This window comes from Perognathus longimembris, chromosome 25, assembly GCF_023159225.1.
Source record: "Perognathus longimembris pacificus isolate PPM17 chromosome 25, ASM2315922v1, whole genome shotgun sequence".
Taxonomy (NCBI): domain Eukaryota; kingdom Metazoa; phylum Chordata; class Mammalia; order Rodentia; family Heteromyidae; genus Perognathus; species Perognathus longimembris.
Window position 1 is genome coordinate 6,697,320 of NC_063185.1, and position 18,831 is coordinate 6,716,150.

General features: G+C 51.0%; 1 protein-coding gene across 1 annotated transcript in view; it reads right to left on the reverse strand.

The window, feature by feature from the left end:
- Window positions 1-1,524: 1,524 nt before the first annotated feature.
- The window catches only part of Klhl3 (kelch like family member 3), a 67,701-nt gene continuing 50,394 nt past the window's right edge, over window positions 1,525-18,831 (reverse strand). Inside the window, exons 9-15 of the mRNA XM_048333907.1 lie at window positions 12,923-13,040; window positions 12,473-12,670; window positions 10,809-10,910; window positions 9,980-10,108; window positions 7,140-7,280; window positions 5,013-5,156; window positions 1,525-2,033 (exon numbers count right to left, since the gene is read on the reverse strand). Coding sequence (XP_048189864.1) covers window positions 2,005-2,033; window positions 5,013-5,156; window positions 7,140-7,280; window positions 9,980-10,108; window positions 10,809-10,910; window positions 12,473-12,670; window positions 12,923-13,040 — 861 coding nt within the window. The 3' untranslated portion in view covers window positions 1,525-2,004. The remainder of the gene's footprint in view (window positions 2,034-5,012; window positions 5,157-7,139; window positions 7,281-9,979; window positions 10,109-10,808; window positions 10,911-12,472; window positions 12,671-12,922; window positions 13,041-18,831) is intronic.

Sequence of the window (18,831 nt, forward strand, 5' to 3'; positions counted from 1 at the left end):
TCTCAACACACACACACACACACACACACACACACACACACACACGTCCCAGATCTCCTTGGAGAAGGAAGAGATTCATCTAGAACAAAAAGCCCAACCAGTCTCTAACGTGGAGCCAGGCTGAGCTCTGGAGCCCAGGAGCCCCACTGTGCAGGGAAAAGAGAAAAGAATTGTCGTCATCGAGAGAGTCTCACAGCAGTGCACAATAAATTTCTAGTAGTAGAAATGGGAAGTCATCACCTGGCTGCAGGGCCAGGAGCGCAAGGAGCACCAACTGCCCACACCATCTGCTCCTCTGCTCGGGAGAAGCAGCTGGAACACAAACATGTTGGGGTTCACAACACCCTGGGCTTTTGGGTGTCTATATGGGAGAGTCCCTCAGTGGGTGTGAGACAGCTCTCTAGACATTCTCTCTTATACCAGAAACCTCAACCTCAGTAATTTGCTTGCTTAGGAGAACAGACTTGAGGTTCCTTTTTCTTTTTCTTTTTTGCCTGTCCTGGGGCTTGGACTCAGGGCCTGGGCACTGTCCCTGAGCTTCTTTTGCTCAAGGCTAGTACTCTACTACGTGAGCCACAGCGCCACTTCTGGCCTTTTCTGTTTATGTGGTACTGAGGAATCAAACCCAGGGCTTCATGCATGCTAGACAAGCACTCTACCACTGAGCCACATTCCCAGACCCTCCCTCCCCCCCCCGCCCCTTTAATGCAAACAACTCCATAAACATGCAATGTTCTCTTTCCAAATGGTTGAAGTTATATCTTAATAACCATTATCTGTGAGTTAAAAGCTTTCCTCAAACTCTTTTGAAATGCTAGCGAGAGATCTCAGACCCACGGAGCCATCTCCTACCCAAATGAGGCGGCCACAGAGGGTTGTTCTAGACATTGGCAAGAGGGATACTGACTCTGAAATAGGAGGCTATCACAAGAAAAAGAAGACAATAGCAGACAAACTTCACCATGGTTCCAAAGTGGCAAGGGCCAGCTCCAGCTGGCATATCACCCCATCAAGTTCAAGAGCAGCTTTCGCTTATTTGTTTCCATATGATGAATAATTAGGCCTGAGGAAACCTCAACAGGCTGTCCTATCCTGGGCAAACCAGAAGATGCTTGGATGGCATCGTAGGTGAAGGCAGACTCCTCTCTGCTTTCTGTATTTCTTCTTCCTTTCTTGGTATAGTTTTTTTTTCCTCCAGCGTGTTACCTGGAGCTTCTCCAGAGAGTTCCTTTTCCCTGATGAAGAGACATAAGATCTTCCTATGGAAGAATCCACGACATTCACAACCAGAGAGAGAGGGGCCATTTCTCCTCAGCTCCCTGGACACTGGCCTAGGAAGTGTGCCACCGGGGTGGCACAGGGCTCCTGTCCGCTCACTGGTCTGGTACACCCGGACGCTGTGCAGGTGGGAGGAAGCCCCGGCTCTTCTGCAGAGCCACAATGGTCAAGTCACATTTCAGGCCTGGTCAAAGCTGCCCGCTCTGGCCGGTTACATTTGGACATTCCTCAGCCTGTCCAGCTATAGGCTGCAGTTTCACGGGACGGCCCCGAGGCAAGGAGGTCATTACAATTTGATTTGTAGCATGGCGGAAAGATCAGTAGTAAAGAAATCCAGTAGACTGGCACACATTTCCCACTCCTAGCTCTCACACACGCTCACACACACTCACACACACACATCTCTCTCTCTCTCTCTCTTTTTTTCCCTGTAGAAACACCCAAAGGTGCTGCTGGGGTTTATAGAATCTATAACCTATAGATTATAGATGATGACAATAATCTGTAGAAATCTGTTCAGGATGGAGATTGAAGCACCTCGGGGGAGTCGGAGTGGGGTCATCAGAATCCACACTGTGAGCCGCACCAGTCTGCCAAGCTGAAGAAAGGCGGTGCTCTGCTACCGCCTCGGCCTCTGGCAATGAGTCCCTTCCAGTCGGCCTGGTCCTGGTGCTCCAAGTCTCTCTTTCTCTCTCTCTCCTCCATTTCTGGCAGTGGGAGTTTGGGTCACAAGGACTTGTGAATTACAGCAACACCTAAGGGAAAGGAAGTCATCTTAACTCCTCCATAGTTATGAAGGGTCTCTGTGAGGACGTGACACACAAGACATCCTGTTATAGTGAAAAGAAATGAGCACACGTTTCACCAAATAGTCAAAGGTCTCTGGGCTGGGGCTGCTGACATTACTGGTTGTTTCCCACCCTACCAGCCAGGTCCTAGGCAAGACAATGGCTCCAAAGGCCCTCCAATGCTCCAGGCAGATGGACTCACCCCAAGTATAGTGATGACTCAGTTTCCCAGTCCTACAGGTGACCCTCCCTGGATACCCCAGGGGCAGTGCCAACCACCAAATCTGCATTACTTAGGAGAAGCAATGGGTGATTCATGTCTCCTTTGAGAAGACAGTGGGACGAACCAGAGAGAACAGTAGACGGGAAGTGATGGGCTACATTTAGAAGATGGTAGAATGAACTGGAAAGAAGAGTAGACTGACTTCACAGCAACAAGAAAACTAGATCTCTGCCACCCGTCAATCTGCACCGTGGCCTCGAGCCAGGCCCTTTCCCTTCACGGGGCTGAGTTCCCACGCGAGTTAATATCACCAAGCTGAGGAACCTTTCAAAGAGTACATTCTCTACCAAGCCTGTGTTTATTAGTAAAGCCAAACCGTATTCCACACCTAACTACGTCAATCTTTGTGCGACCCAAAGGCTCACTGGAATGGACTGAGACTGGGGAAGACACTGCAGGCCGAGTCAGATAAGCCTCCTTCCTACCTGCTCTCTACTACAGATGCCAGCCACTTATACACTCAACTTCTCAGACCCCTGCAGCAAATGCCCTGTCTTGGCCTAATGCTGTTATGTGAGATTATCCTTCTCCTCATGCTGCCTGGGATACTCAGAGGGAGGCAGCAGCAGCTGAGAAAGATGGCAGGAGAAAATAAATCGGAGAATCCTGATCCTGATCCTTCAATAATGGCCTGGGCCTTGACTTCTTTAACCTGAGACATAGACACCTACCCACCCCCCACCGCCCGCCCATGTACTGCACGTAGGTAATTAAAAGTTTCCTGGCACCTGCTGCTGCACAGAAATCCTAACTCAAGTGTGTACAAGTACAATGGTTACCAGAGCCTTAAGTGAACATGGTCTAAAACCTATAAGGTGTTCGGATTCAAGAGGAGATTAAGAGAGTGTCCCTAAAAGATAGATAAAAAAATAATAATCACAAAAACCCAGGACTCCTTATCAGACAGATTCTGCTAAGCCATGCATTTCCTCTTAATTCCTGGTTACAGATGCAGAGATAGGAGCGTGATAAAAGGCAGAACCATACCATACCAGGATGGACTGCCTGCCCCTGATAGCACCACACATGCACCTTGACAAGGAGGCGTTTTGGAAAATAAAAATCAAGGTACTGGTCATCTTTACTATTTATTTTTGTTTGTTGTTTGCTTGGCAGTACTGAGAATTGAACTCCTGGTATAGGTTTGTTCGACAATGCTAGAGTTTGAATGCAGGACCTCATAATTGCTAGGCAGGTGCTCTACCGCTTGAGCCATATCCCTCACCCTTATTGCCCTCATTATTTTTTAATGGCAATTTTGCTTCCTGCCTGGGTCTGCCTGGACCTCAATCATTCTGGTTATGATTCCCACCTAGCTGGGATGACAGGCATATGCCCCGCTTTTTATTGGCTGAGATGGAAGTCTTGTGAACTTTTTGCCCAATCCTCCTAATGTCAGCCTCCTAAGCATCTGGGATTAGAGGTATGGAGCCATCATGCCTGGTTAAATCGTTTTTCATGCAAGCTTCCATTTAACGATAAGAAGTACTAAGGAGATCTCACAATGAAAAATTTAGGAACTGTAGAACACAAAGAAGAAAAATATCTAATCCTTTCATTTGAATAGAAGCATCATAATCTTTTTGGAATATTTCCTAGCTTTTAGGCTCAACTGCAATCATTTACCAAGTGGTGTCCAGTGCCAGGCAGGCCTTGTGGTAAATGCTTTCCACATTATTATCATGTTTCTCTCATTCTCTCTCAGCCTTCAGAGGCTCCATCGAGTTTATTCCACCTTTACAAAGGAGACAACTGAGATTTCACGGAGTTGAATACCTGACTCAGACTCCCAGGGCTAGTGGAAGAGCTGACCTCAAAATCCATGTCCAGAAGAAGTACCTGTCCAGTTTAGACACACACACACACACACACATGCACGCGCGCGACAGAGCACAAATCGTACATGCATCAATGCCTGTGACGTGGCACATGCACTGTTACATCCTCCCCTGACCTCTCCATCTCCAACACCCTTCCTTCTATGACATGAAAAGAATACACTCACTAGGTAAGCATTCCCTACATTAACCATTTCCCTACCATCAAACATTAAGTCATTCTCAGGGTTTGGGGATTTTTTTTTTGGGGGGGGGGGATATTATAAAGTCATGTTCAGCTAACTAAGCCGTCAATCTTTGTATTTCAGAGAAATTCCCTCTGTCTTCAGGCACTAGACTCACTTGGTCAGTGGGTTTGAACACAAAAACTGCACATGTGTCTGCCTCCCTCGGGTCTATTACTGGAGTTGATAATGAAGAAAAACAATGTAGGCGATTCTAATCAGTCACACCAGAGCAGCAGAGCACCTGCCTAGCAAGGGAGAGACCCAGTTCAACCACCAGGACCCCAAATGATAGAGCATAAAGCTCGGAGGCTGTGCTCAGGTTCTCGGAAAAATGAAGAGCTCTTTTGCCAGCACCTGTCATGCAGGAGAGTGACAGCCCAGTGGCAATTCTGTGTTTGATCCCAAGTCCCCAAACTCATGTCCCCACACCCTGGCCCCTGCCCCACTGGGGGACGGGGCGTGGACCTCTGATCTGCATGGCTCCGCCCACAGTGGGAGGGGCCAGGAACACAGACCTGCCAGGCTCTGCTGAGTGGGAGGTGCTTGGAACGCCGATGTGAAGCTCCGCCCCCCAGTGGGAGGGGCCAAGAACACAGACCTGCATAGCTCCGCCCCGTGCTCATGTTGGTGGGCAGCAGCGTCCACTTGTCAGTGACCGGGTTGTAGTACTCCACCGAGGCCAGGTTGCAGGAGCCGTCGTCCCCTCCGACCACGTACAGGAGCCCATTCACTGCGCACACCCCTGTGGGCCCGCAGCACCAGGGAGTCAGTGTGGAGCTCCAGAACGGACCCCTGCCGGACCCCTGCGAGGAGGAGCTGGGACCTGGGGGGAGGAGGGGCTGGGACCTAGGGGGTGGGGGGAGGAGCTGGGACCTGGGGGGGGGAGGAGCTGGGACCTGGAGGGGGGTCGGGGGGAGGAGCTGGGACACCCCCCCCCCCCAGGAGGAGGATGAGATGGGACCATTGTCACCTGTTCCTAGCCTGACTTCAGAGCTGGTGGAAATGTAATTACTATTCATCAAGACTTTAAAAGGCCATAGTCAAACTGTGTACGTGTTTAAAACTTATGTTAAAGGATTGGTAACGTGATAAAAAAAGTAGTGATTATTAGTGTTAATTTAATAAAAGGATCTCAGAAGTGGAGGAATGGCTCAAGTGGTCGACGGCCAACTTTGAATGAAAAAGCCGAGTGAGAGCGCAGGGCCCTGTGTTCAAGCCCTGATACCAGCACACCTATCACCAAGATTACTACTACTACTAATAATAATAATGATGCTCTCAGATCTCCCAAGAGTCTGATGGTGTGTGAAACACAGGTAGCCCCTCAGACTCAGCCGTCCACTTCTGGCCTTTTCTTGTAGAGAAATAATTGAAAGTGCGTGCACTGACTTAACTGTAAGGACCACTAATGCATTACTTCTAAAATGGAAAAAGCAGCGACTTCAATGTCACATAGTCAACTGGCTATTTAAATGATGATACTGCCATTTAAAACAAGATCATGTAAATAAATTCAGTGTTGTGGTACGATTTTGCTGGTAGGTGATAAAATGGCTTTCTAAAGCATGTTATAAAGCAATAGTATAGTTTGATTCATTTTTGTCATTGTCACATAGTAGTATCTATATGTGAACACACATACATTTACCTCCAAACATAATCTCCACGTAGAGTGGCTGGCTTTAGGGCTCTATAACTCATTGCTCGTGGGGCTTAGGGCCAAATAAATGCCAACGCCCAAGGGCCAAACGAGGCAGAGGCAGTGGGGAAATTAGAAAGCCTCCTCTGTGAATACCTCCAATAAGTCAGCTCCAAATGGGCTTAGCAAACACATAACATGAGAATAAAGGAAATAAATCTGCCTGAAAGTTGTGAGATTTTCTAGGCTGGGAAGATGAGCCAAGCCAACACTTTCCCAGAGCGAGATAGATTCCAAAAGACACAACCCAAAAGGCAAAGTTCTAAAAGGAAATAGTTTGAAATATTTGAGCTCCAAGAAATACAAACCTAAATACTCTAGGAAATCATTCCACAGGAAAGAATAGGGGAAGTGAAAGGGAGACAAAGTACAAAGCAGAGAATAAAGGAAGTGGTCCCACCAGATAGAGGAAGTACATAGAAGAGACTCAAGGAAGTGGTTTTATTGGAAACAGGAAGTACAAGAGAATAAAGGAAGTAGTTCTACCAGAGACAGGAAGTAGAAGAGAATAAAGAAAGTGGTTCCACCAGAAACAGGAAGTACAGAGAAAAGAAAAAAAGCAAGTGGTTCCACCAGAGACAGCAAGTACACGTAAAGGGATAAAGGAAGTGGCTCCACTAGAGAATCTGTGAAGATTCTGGCTCTACCTACAAGGAAGGAAATGAGGCTGGCATGGGAGTGAGAGGTTTGCCTAGTCAAATGGAAACCAAGAAAACACAAGTGCCCTGTCTGGCTTGTGTCCACGCAGTCTTGTGCCCAGCCGCCAGCAAAGCCACGTGGCACGGGGCAGAGTGGTAGCCATCTGGGTGTAGGAAAAAAAATCTCCATCCTTCACTGCATTGAAATGTGGGACCCTGGGATGAGCTTTTTAGATGCCAAGTTCTCCCTTCCCCTAACCCAAGGCCCACTCTGCTCTCAGTTCCAGGCCCTGGAGTGCCCCCCCACCTCCGACCCGGTTCTTTTCATTTTGGGTAAGGGTCTGCATGGAGGAAGGACAGCCACCCTCCACCCCGGTCATCGCATTACCTGCATTGCGTCGACACATGTTCATGTCGGCCACCTGCTTCCAGGTGTTTGTCCCAGGATCGTACACCTCAACACTCTTCCTCACCAAGGGCCCATCGTGCCCGCCGGTGGCATACAGCTGTCCGCTGAGCACTCCGACCCCTGGAAAGCAGCACACAGGGGCCTGGCCTTGGTCCGGTTATCCGGATCAGAAACCAAGAGGTCTGGGTACCCATCCCGCAGGGTGACATGAGAGTCAGTGCCCACGTCTCATACTCTGCCCACTTCCTCCTAAGACTGGCAACCTGGAAAGGTTGCAAAACAAAGCAAATCACATCTTGTTTCGATTTTGTAAACAATAACACAGGCCAGGTGCCAGTGCCCTTCACAGCTGTGATCTTAGTCACATGGGAGGCTCAGGTGGAAAAGTCCACCAGACTCAATCTCTACAGAAGATGCTGGGTGTGGAGACATACATCTGCCATTCCAGCCATGCAGCTAGGAAGGGCAGCTCAAAATAAGAAGATGGTAGTCCAGGCATACGCCAGGGAAGGAAAAAAACAATAACAAAACCAACAGCCACCTTATTTCAAAAATAACCAGTAGAGAAGAGGGCTGAAGGAGGGGCTGGGTGGGTGGGTGGTAGAACACCTGCCTAGCATGCACATAAGATCCTAAGTTTAAATTCCAGTACCATAAGATAAATAAATAAACAATTAAGTGCACACACATATGGGAGAGGGGTGACACACAAGGCAACAAGAGTGCCACTAAAGCATCAGTAGGTATTTCTGGGTGGTAAATTTACCCTTGTTTTCCTTTCTTTCTTTCCTTTTTTTTGGGGGGGGGGGGGCGGGCACAGGGGACTATTTATATCGCATCATTTCCCCACATTACTCAGCCCTCTATTCACTGCGTAAGAGTAAGAAGTTGAAAGTAGGCAAGTCGAGACCACTACTATGGAGACCTTCCCTGCTCTCACAGGGGCCTCTGTTCTTTCCTCTCTCCCTGATGGGGATGGGGACTGCTCACGGGTGGGTCCACTTGAGCCGCTGCCACAATGGCCTTGCTGACAAGTCCTGGGGCAACCTTTCCAGATCCTTTCGTGCAAGCCAAGGAGACAAGTTTTCCTCCCTTCCCCCAAAGGAGGATGGCCACACGTTCCCTCTCTGGGTCTCAGTTTCCTCACTTGTAGAGGGAGGGGGAGGTGGGATGGCTCGGTAGACCCCTTAGACGACTGGCCCTTCATGAGGAGGTTGCATCCCTCCCAGCTGGAACATTTCTGAGAAGATGGGGTAGGAGGGACCTGGCTCTCAGGATCCCTGGTCAGGAAGCCCCTAAAATAACCTCAGATTTCAGACCCAGGGCGGGATTTGCAGACTACAGACTTCGCAAGGGTCGGGAGTGTTGTCTGTCTTCTTGTCCTTGAATGGCAAAATAATGTAAAATCCTGACTGTTAAAGCTCCTGGAGTCTGCTGCAGTTCTCCTGAATAAGCAGCAGATGGTGCTATCACACCAACAATGGCCGGCTGATGGTTAGAGCCATTTCACCTCCCTTCCTCTGGTTACAGCTCTCCCCAGCCCCTCCCCACCTCCACAGGAGCCTGCAAAGACCTCCTTGCCCCCCTCAACCCCCACCAGACCTGTCCACACCTGCTAAGGAAGCCCTGCGGGCTCCGTGCACCATTGCCAAGGCCTCTCGGCCTCCACACGGCTGGACCCAAAGGTCCAGGTTTTCCTGGCCCAGCAGCCCTGGGGATTCCATGCAACTCACAGGGACTCAGACATCCAGGAGGTGGGACCTTTGGTCTCTGGGTTTGGGGCCAACTGAAGCATCCACCGTGACCATCAAGTCCATGTGCCATCCGGAAGTGAGACATCCCCCAAATATTAGCAAAGCACTGGAGAAGGGCTGAGATCTGAGGGTGGTGGTTTGAGGCCAGCCAGGGAAGTAAAGTCTCCATGAGACTCTTATCTCCAACTAGCCACTCAAAAGCTGAAAGTGGTGCAGAGGTTCAAAGTGGTAGAGCCTTGAGCAAAAGAGCTCAGGGACAACACCTGGGCCCTGAGTTCAAGCCTCACAACCTACCAAAAACAAAGGTTCTTTCCAAAAATATTACAATAGAATTGTTAAGAAATATTAGACAGGAGCTAGGACCCTGAACCATTATCCTGCCCTTTACTGTGATTTTTTTTTTTTTTTTGAGGCACGGTCTTACTTTCTGCACAGCCACATGCCTGGGCCACAATCTGCCTATTTCAGGAGGCTGAGAATGGGAGGATAGTGACTCAAGGCCAGCCTGGGCAGGGACGTTCATGAGACCCCTTTCTCAAAGCATAAGCTGGGTACAGTGGTACAGGTCTGTTACCCCAAACTACACAAGCAGTTGAAGTTGGGAGGGTCGCAATTCTGAGCCCCCCTAACAGTCCAGAAAGCTCCATCGCGACATAGGGAAACTGCAGGTGGTGGCTTGCGCCTATGATCCCAGCCATGCCAGAAGGATAAAGGAACTGGGTAACGGCTGGGTTGCGTGCCAGGATTCAAAGCAAGACCCTATAAAACTGGGATGGAGGTGTGGCTCAGTGGGATAGCACCCTCCTTGCAAGCACAAGGCGCTCAGTTCAACTCTAGTATGGAAAAAAGAAGAATATTGTGGGGGGCTCTCTCTCTTAGTAGTGGCCCCCCCACCAGCCCCAGAACTAGAATCCATCTCCACACACCCCGGGGACCAGGCCCAAGGCCTCTGCCGGCTCTCAGACCCTGAGTCTTGCTGCAACTGGCGGTGGAGGTGCTAGTGGGATTTTGCAGAGTCCTGGGAAAGGAGGGGACAGAGAGTGACAGCGCCTGCCCCCTGCATACCTGCCCCGCTGCGCCGGGTGCTCATGTCAGCCACGTAGGTCCACTCGTTAGTGGCCGGGTTGTACTGCTCCACGGTGCTGAGGCACTGGCGTGAGGCCCCATCATAGCCCCCGACGGCATACAGCTTCCCTGGAACACAGCAAGCAGCTGAGGCACCATCTGCAACCCATGGGGACCACGTGACCTCAGTCAGGGCCAGCAGCTCTCTAGAAGCCACCTGGAGGCTTTCTGTGCCTGTGCATGTGGTTGTTTTTGTTGTTTGTTGGGTCAGTCGTGGGGCTTGAACTCAGTACTGGCTGTCCACTGACTCCAACTAAGTCTCTACAGCGGGGAAGACCAGTGGGTCAGTACTGGCTGTCCACTGAGTTTCTGCATGTCTGTGAAATGCTGCCTCTCAGCACTGCCAATGATCTGGGGAGTGGAGCCACAGGAGCACAAGGAGTCACAAGACCAGGGCTGAGGCCTGGCTGTGCTGTTTATTAACAGCACTACTATGACATACCCATGAACCCCTCTGGGACTCAGTTTCTCCTGGGTCAAGAGACCCAAAGCTCACCTCCCTCGCCACTCCCTCTGCTAATGGTAACCTACGAATGTGAGGATTGGAGTCCTCAGATCAATACTGTCTCTGGCTCCTCCACCATCAGATGGAGGGACAAACAGCTGACACATGGGCTGGCCTGTCCCCTCTCGGGTCCCACCACTCTCCTGTGGACAGAGCCTTTCTCAGGAGTGAACTGGACCAGGTGCTAATGGCTCAGCCCCAGCAGGCAGGGGGGGCATGGGGGATACATGGTGGGACTAACCAGGGCCCTCACCGCCTCCTTACCCTCCACCACACCCACACCCACGCTGCTCCGCCTCGTGTTCATCGGGGCCACGAAGAACCACTCGTTAGTCTTGTAGCTGTAGGCTTCCACTGACGCCAGGCCTGGGAAAACAAGAGTGTGGTGAGGTTCCCAGGGTGCGGGCCTTGCCCCTGCTGTGGAAGTGGGGAGGCGGGCGGGCACCGCGCCCATCCTGAGACCCATCTGCTCTGTCTACCTGGGGGGGGGGGGCTCAGGGACTCGACTCCTACTGGGGAGCTGCAGGAGGGCAGAGTGCACATGCGAATCCCTACACTTGCACTCGGATTCCACGTAAACGCCTTTCCCAATTCCCTTTCCACTTTCTCCCTCTAGATGAGAAGCTGTAAAACCAGACACTGGCCTTCCAAGACACCCCTTACTGTGAGGGGGCGACTGAGTCAGGGAGTCCTGGGTGGAAACGTGCAGGGGATTCCTGGAATAGTCCGTGCCGTACCCATACAACTGAGACCTCTTCCTGCTGCTTACTTCCTGGGGCAAAAATGTGTCAGTCGGAGTTACAACCTCTGTACTGTGACCATGAGGAAGAGGTCAAGGGAATTGAGACGCCCTGGCCCTGGTCCTCAAGTTGGAGCCAACGACTTCCAGACTTGAGGAGCCAAGGAATCAATATCCTCGCATCCTTCCAGCCTCACCCTTCTTCCCTCTCATCCCCAGGTTCTGCTGGCTACACACAGACTCCAGGGGAGACCAAAGGCCCGGAGCTGCAGGAGCCAGGGCAAGAGAAGGTCAAGGGGTGAAGGCTGGAATTCGGGGACGAGGCGAAGGGATGAAAAACCCCAGGCTCGGGGCTGGGAATCTGGCCTAGTGGCAAGAGTGCTTGCCTCGTATACATGAAGCCCAGGGTTTGATTCCCCAGCACCACATATATAGAAAACAGCCAGAAGTGGCGCTGTGGCTCAAGTGGCAGAGTGCTAGCCTTGAGCAAAAAGAAGCCAGGGACAGTGCTCAGGCCCTGAGTCCAAGGCCCAGGACTGGCAAAAAAAAGAAAAAGAAAAAGAAAAACCCCAGGCTCTGGTGGTGCTGTCTGGCAAGGCTTGGAGGGGAAGGAGAAAGCGCTGTGCCCTGCTCCAGCCTAGCGTCTGCCTCAGGCCTTCTTCAACTGCTGAGCCTCAGTTTCTCAATTTGCACAGTAGGATTCAGACTAGAGATCAAGGCTTCCTACTGCCAAGCGAACTCTCATTCTAAGTCTCATCTTCCAAGGAAACAGGTTTCAAGACACAGTGCGGTGCATGAAGGGGCGGGGAGAGGAGAAGATTCGGTTGCTCTTCTGCCCCCAAGGGGATGCTGGGAAATGGTAGAACTTTTAGGAGAGAGAGAAACCTGGGGATGGAGGGCAATCGGGTCACTGGAGGATCCCAGTCTTGTTTGCTTCCTGGCCATGAGGTCAGCAGTGTTGCTCGGTCACCTGCTCCCGCCATGATGCCCAAAGCAATGGAGGCCCATCAATCATTGACTGGAGCCTCCCACACTGTGAGCTCAAGGAAACTGTCCAACCCGCGGAGGAGGGTGGACCAGTCCCGCAGGGTCCATTCCCAGGCTGGTGTTACGGGCAGATGGCGAGTGTTGGGCCCCAGACCTGGTGACAACGCATCCCCTTGGTGTGGCGGCCATGTCCGGGACCTACCAGTGCTGCCGTCGAAGCCTCCCACGGCGTAGAGCAGGTCATTGAGCACGGCGGCGCCCAGCGTGCTGCGGCGCTCCTGCATGCTGGCGATGGGCGTCCACTGGTCCTTCCCGCCGTCATACGCGTCCACCGTCCGCACCCGTAGCGAGCCGTTAAACCCCCCCACGGCATACACGTGGCCGGCCATGAACACCACACCTGGGGAGCGAGCCAAGCGGGGATAGGGGGAAACATTCACCCAGCAGGGAGACACGATGGCGCTCTGCTCCACATTTACCTGGATGGGTTTGAACTCCCAACCACATGTACAAGTGGAAAGGGGGAGGGTGTGGGGGAGTTGACATGGAAACTTCTCAGGATAAGGAGCATGGAAGGGAGGCCAGCCAGGGGAAGGCAGTGGTGACGAACCAGTGTGAGGTGTGTGGTGTCGGGGATGAGCCCCCACCCTACCTGCCCGGCATCGTCTGGAAGGAAGCTCGGCAATCTGATCCCACCGGTCCTCCTCAAAATCATAGCACTCCACGCTGCGGATGGCCTTGGGCGCCTGGCCTCCAACCACGATCATGACCTCCGGAGAGACGAGAGGATCTTAGCTGGATTTCCTCCACTCTGGGGTTCGTGGGCAAGCCGTCCCTGGCTCTTCCACATGCTCACAGCCTCAAGTTTTTGAGTTTCCAGAACTCAGAGCTCCCTAGATGGAGATAATGCACCTAGCCCCCAACTGGTATTCCAGAAAAAGCCAGTACCTTCCCAGGGCTTCCCGGAAGCCCCACCTAGCATCATGGTGGGAGGACACAAGGATTGGGGGGGGGGGGGGGGGGGGCTATGTTTCATATGAAAGCAAACTTAAAGCCGAGCACTGGTGGCTCACGCCTGTCATCCTACCTACTCAGGAGACTGAGATCTGAGGATCGCGGTTGGAAAACAATCCAGGCAGAAAAGCCTGTGGGACTCTTATCTCCAGTTAATCAGCCACAAAAGCCAAAAGTGGAGCTGTGACTCAAGTGGTAGAGCACTAACCTTGAGCAAAAAAAAAAAAAAAAAAGCTCAGAGACGGTGTCCAGGCCCTGAGATCAAGCTCCAGGACTGGTTCCCCAGTAAATTCTGGATTTACACTTGGAAAACCACTTTTAATTCATTTTTTGTCAGTTGTAGGACTTGAACTCAGGGCCCGAGCACTGTCCTTGAGCTCTTGTGCTCCCACTTTGAGCCACAGCACCACTTTGTTTTCTCATGGTTACTGGAGATAGGCATCTCACAAACTTACCTCCCCTGGCTGGCTTCGAACCCTAGCCCTCAGATCTCAGCCTCCTGAGTAGCTAGGATGACAGGTCTGAGCTACCAGCAATGGGTTTGGAAAACCACTTTTTGATCCATGGCCTGTATGGGTTTCCTGATGATGTGGTATTTAGCCATTATGAATTATGCATTTTAGGTACAAGAATGATCACCTTCACCCGTATGAAGTCATAAAAGTAAGACCCTGGGTGGATGTTATCTGACCCCAGCTGAAAAATCCTACTGTGCCTGGCCCCAGATTCCCAACTTGCCCACTGCCTGTGCGGGTGAGAACTGCTCATCTGTGAGCCCACAAGCGTCCGAGGCCAAGTATGGATTGCAAGGCTCTTCAGAGCTCGGAAACTGGCTCTGGCTTCTAACGTGCTCTGGGGTGACCCAGCACCTGGACCAGGCCCCGCGCCCACGCTGCTTCCAGAAATAGATGTTCCACCTGCCTCGGCTCAGACCGCCCGCTGCTCCCCACCCAAAGCAGCCTCCTTCCAGAGAAAAGCTGGGTTCTAACTTGTGCCCCACCTGAAACACTTTGTTCAGTCAGGCGGCCACAGGCAAGTTCATGAACACCAACACTGCCTAATTCACGGTGCCCAAGCAGGCAGGAGGGCCTGTCCCATATTCCTAAGTGTCCTCATGACTAGCACTGCTCCTGGCTATGGGCTGGTAAAATTAAAGTTTGCAAGTGTTTTTCTTTGAAATCTGACTTCTGGGGCAGAGAGGGAATCAAACCAGTCTCGAGGCTTCTTTGTGCAATGATTTCAAGCACCCAACATCCTGGTGTGTGCTATTTCCTGTCCTTTAGTGCCCCCCCCCCACATGCACATGTACATATATGTACATGTGCACACACACACACACAGACACACACACAGACACACAGGCACACACACTTTCTGATCCCTCTCCTTGAACATAATTTCAGGTCTCGGTCTACGTGTCTTTGGGTGGCCTCCTCTGACCTCCGTGTCTGCGAGGCCATCTGCCCTGTGAACGCCCCATGGTGAGGTGACCTCCGGTGATTCCTCTGCCTGCCCTCTTATTAGACATGGAGACACCAGACTGCAATTGTGGCCACACTAGAGGAAACAACAGAAAAGAGAAAGACCAAACAACATAGAGAGAGAAGTGTTCTCTGTCCATCTTCTGACTCAACCACCAGGAAGAAAGGTTTGCTCGTCCCTTACACAGCCACAAGGCATCTCCTGTCAAGGAGACAGAGATAAAAGCTTCCAGAAGCCCTTTCCACGTATGTTCACATTGAGAAAAACTCACCAGTTACTGCTGAGAATGTTCAGTCACATGGAAACAGTATTACAGAGATGGAAAAATATTTACATCCAAATAAAGACTCCAGTATAAGGACAAGCATCATACAGGACAGGTTTTCCAAACAAATTTGCCTTTTGTGTGTGTTCGTACTAGGTCTTAAACTTAGGGCCTAAGTGCTGTCCCTTAGCTTTTTCACTCAAGGCTGGTACTCGACCTCTTGAGCCATACTTCCGCTTGTGACTTTTTGGCAGTTAAATGATAGTGTTTCATGGGTTTTCCCACTCATTCCGGATTTAAACCAAGATCCTCAGATCTCAGCCTCCTGAATAGCTAGGGTTAATAGGCCTGAGCCACCAGCGCCTGGCTAAGAAGTACCATCCTCCTCTATGAAAAATCTGACCAGCAGCCATGGTACGAGAGGCACAACACCCACCACCATATCAATCGTGAAGAGTAGAAGAAAGAAATCAATTTGGTATTTTGAATACTAGAGAGAAGTAGTTTCCATAGCTACTGGCTCTTAACAACTGATTGGGCACACAGGTGTGTTCCCAGCATCTGCACGCACGTACTGCCCCATCTTCGAAATGGCAAACTTCAGCTGCTTGGGACCACAGGACGTTCAAGCAAGGAAAGGTCTGAAGCTGTCTCCTCTGGAAGCTGTCAGTGTCTTCGTTTCTGGAAACACGTTCACACAGGTTGCTACGCAGGCAGATTCCTTTCTTTTCCCATCAGTCCTATGCCCTAGTATACTAGTGATTTATGATAACTTTAATAGAAAGCATGGAATCAAAATAGCTTATTGAATGGTCACTATTGTTTTGGTGTTTTTTTTTTTAAGGGGTCAGGTCTCACTCTGCCGACCCTGTTATCTTTCTGCCTCAGCCTCCCAACGAGCTGGGATGCACTGTAACGCAGGCCCCCATTCCAGCAATGATCTTTAAGAGAAGAAATTTATCTATCAAGAATTACAGGCAAGAGGCTGGGAATATGGCCTAGTAGTAAAGTGCTCGCCTCATATACATGAAAGCCCTTGGTTTGATTCCTCAGCACCACATATATAGAAAAAATCAGAACTGGCACTGTGGCTCAAGTGGTAGAGAGCTAGCCTTGAGCAAAAAGAAGCCAGGGCAGTGCTCAGGCCCTGAGTTCAAGCCCCAGGACTGGCAAAAAAAATTATGGGCAAGAGAGACTGGTCATACAGAAATCAAAATAGACTGATTGAGGGCTGACATGAATGCCAGATGGGACATCATTGCCGTGTCAGGTTCTGAACCCAGGACCCAGCTGTGGTTCTCAATCCATGCCACAGAACTGGTGTCAGACATCGCCAAAGGAACGTTCTCTTTGGAGGGCTGAGGGGCTGCTGATGTTAGAGATATTAACTGGACTGTGGAAAGACGACTGGAGTTTTTAGAAAACATAGGGTCCAGCACAACACGTTTTTAAAATGCATTTGTTAACGGATGTTCCACAGGCCTTCCTTCCTTCCTGTTCCTTGTTCCTGTGTCTGAGAGTCCAAAGCACCAAATTTGCCAGGCAGGGGGGCGGAGCCAAGCTTTCCAGCTCTGACCCTGACCTCAGGGCCATAGGAGCCACGGCGATCTCCAGTGTCCGGACTCTCTCTTCCATGACCAGTTGGGTGAGCTGGGCAGAAGGCAGGCCCAGCCAGTCGGTCCCTCGGGCCAGGGCAGGAAATGAGTCTCTCTTACCCTGGTACGTGGGGCCGTAGGGCTAACACCAAAAATTCATCGGCAGGAAGGCGTCCAGGTGGAGACAGAAGGCTTGTCCACGCAGGTTCCTGACAGGTTAGTGGACAGGCGCGGCGCAGACATGATGGGTGGGAAAGGGGCCCAAGAGCCCAGCCGTGTGGATAGTGAAAGCTCAGGGAGAAAAATGAAAAAGTGGGGGAAAGAGGGGGGAAAGGGGGTGGGGACTTTCAGGTGAAACACACCTGGGCTCAAGCACCAACTCGAGTTGGCAGTGCGACCATAGGTCACACAGGAAATGTCACCACCTCGGCTTTGCAAAATGATTGCTAAAGGACAGACTGTAGACACATACAGGAGAGGGACACGTACAAACCCGAGGACAGGAGACTGATCACCCAGCCCAGGGGTGAGGACAGACCCCCAAAGGGCCTGGACATGATGCGAGAGAGGCAGTGTCCACTGGGAGATGCTGAGGTGTCACCCTGCTCACCTGCCGGGAGCATCTGCACCAAGCAGCACGGCCCAGCTCGGGAGCCAGCTGCCCCCTTTGCCAACCCAAATGAACTTTTCTCCATCGGGTTTTTGTTTTTGTTTTGTTTTTGAGATTTAAACAAGGATGTCAAGTGAACTGGGGAGAGAGCGAGAAGTGCCAGGTTCAGGTACATTTCCAGAGATCTGTGTGCAGCTTCCTGGAACCTGATCTCTCTCTCTGCTGCCACGTGTGGGGATCGGGGCCACGTAGGAGGACTGAAATGGCTGAGAGACGGCCTCTAGTTGCCCATGGCAACCCAACCTCCGGGAAAGTGCTGGGTGGCGAACGTGTGCGTGGCGTGGGTGCCAAGATGATGCTATTAGCTGTTCCAGCTTGAATATGTCAGCGTGATCTGTGTGTCTACAGCTTGGAGAAAACACCCTCGCTACCCTCTGCAGCGATCTCAAGGCAGAGCCCGTTCCTTTTGGGGAAGGGACCTGGCAGCTGAACATTCTCTGTTTGAGAACTGAGAGAGGAGTGGGAGTTTCTCCCCACCTGTCCATTTCTGCACAGCTGCTCTTGTCCGGAAGCCCACCAGACTGGATTCATGAAAGCCCAGGAGGGCATTCTCTGGGAACTCCTCAGTTCCTCTTCCAACTACCCAAGTCATCTCCTCTTCCTTCACTTATCTGGTCATTGACACCCCCTATCTTGCCTTTCTTAGAGTCTTGAAAAACGTACAAGTCTCCAAAGGGCAGGAAACAGGTTTCCTTCTACCCAGCACCCACCTAAAAAGCTTTTTGTGGAGTTTGAAGGGCAATACATTGAAGAGTCATAGCTCTGGCCTGGCGCCAATCATCCTGAGCTTAAATCATAAGCTCTGCCATCTACCAGCTGTGCCTTAAAGATGGGTCACAAAGTTCTTAGGTCTTCCTACACTCAGACATAGAACCTAATTCCTCACCTCTGGAGTGCGGGTAGGCCTTGGTGATTTCTGTCTTGCCAAAGTGATAGAACCCTGTTTTTGGACAAGAATAGATATATAAATTTTTTAGGTGAAAACCAGGCACTGGTAGCTCACGCCTGTCATCCTAACTATTCAGGAGGCTGAGATCTGAGGATCACAGCTCAAAGCCAGCCTCGACAGGAAAGTCCATGAGATTCTTATCTCTGGTTAGCCACCAAAAAGCTGAAAGCAGAGGTATAGTTTGAGTGGTAAAGTGCCAGCTTTTAGCAAATGGTCAGGGCTCAAGCCCTGAGTTCCAGTCCCAGTACTGGTATTAAAAAAAAAGGTGGAAGCTTCTGGCTTGGGTACACCTGCTCATTTTCTGACCATAGAGTCCCTTGCTGAGGAGAGGAGGGGGAGAGCAGCAAGCAATGAGAAAGAAAGTGAGGTGAGGTCTCTCCTGGGTCACGTGAGAGAGCTCAGAAGCTGGCCCAGCAGCATTAGACAGATGCATCTGTAAACAGCAGCTCAACATTATCAAAGACCCAGAGCCAAGATGGCCCAGTAAGGCCACTCTGGGATGCCCGCCCCACGGAAAATGTGACATGATCAAGGTATGCTAGGCTAATCCGCCATGTTCAGAATAATTTGAAGTTCCAAAATAGGT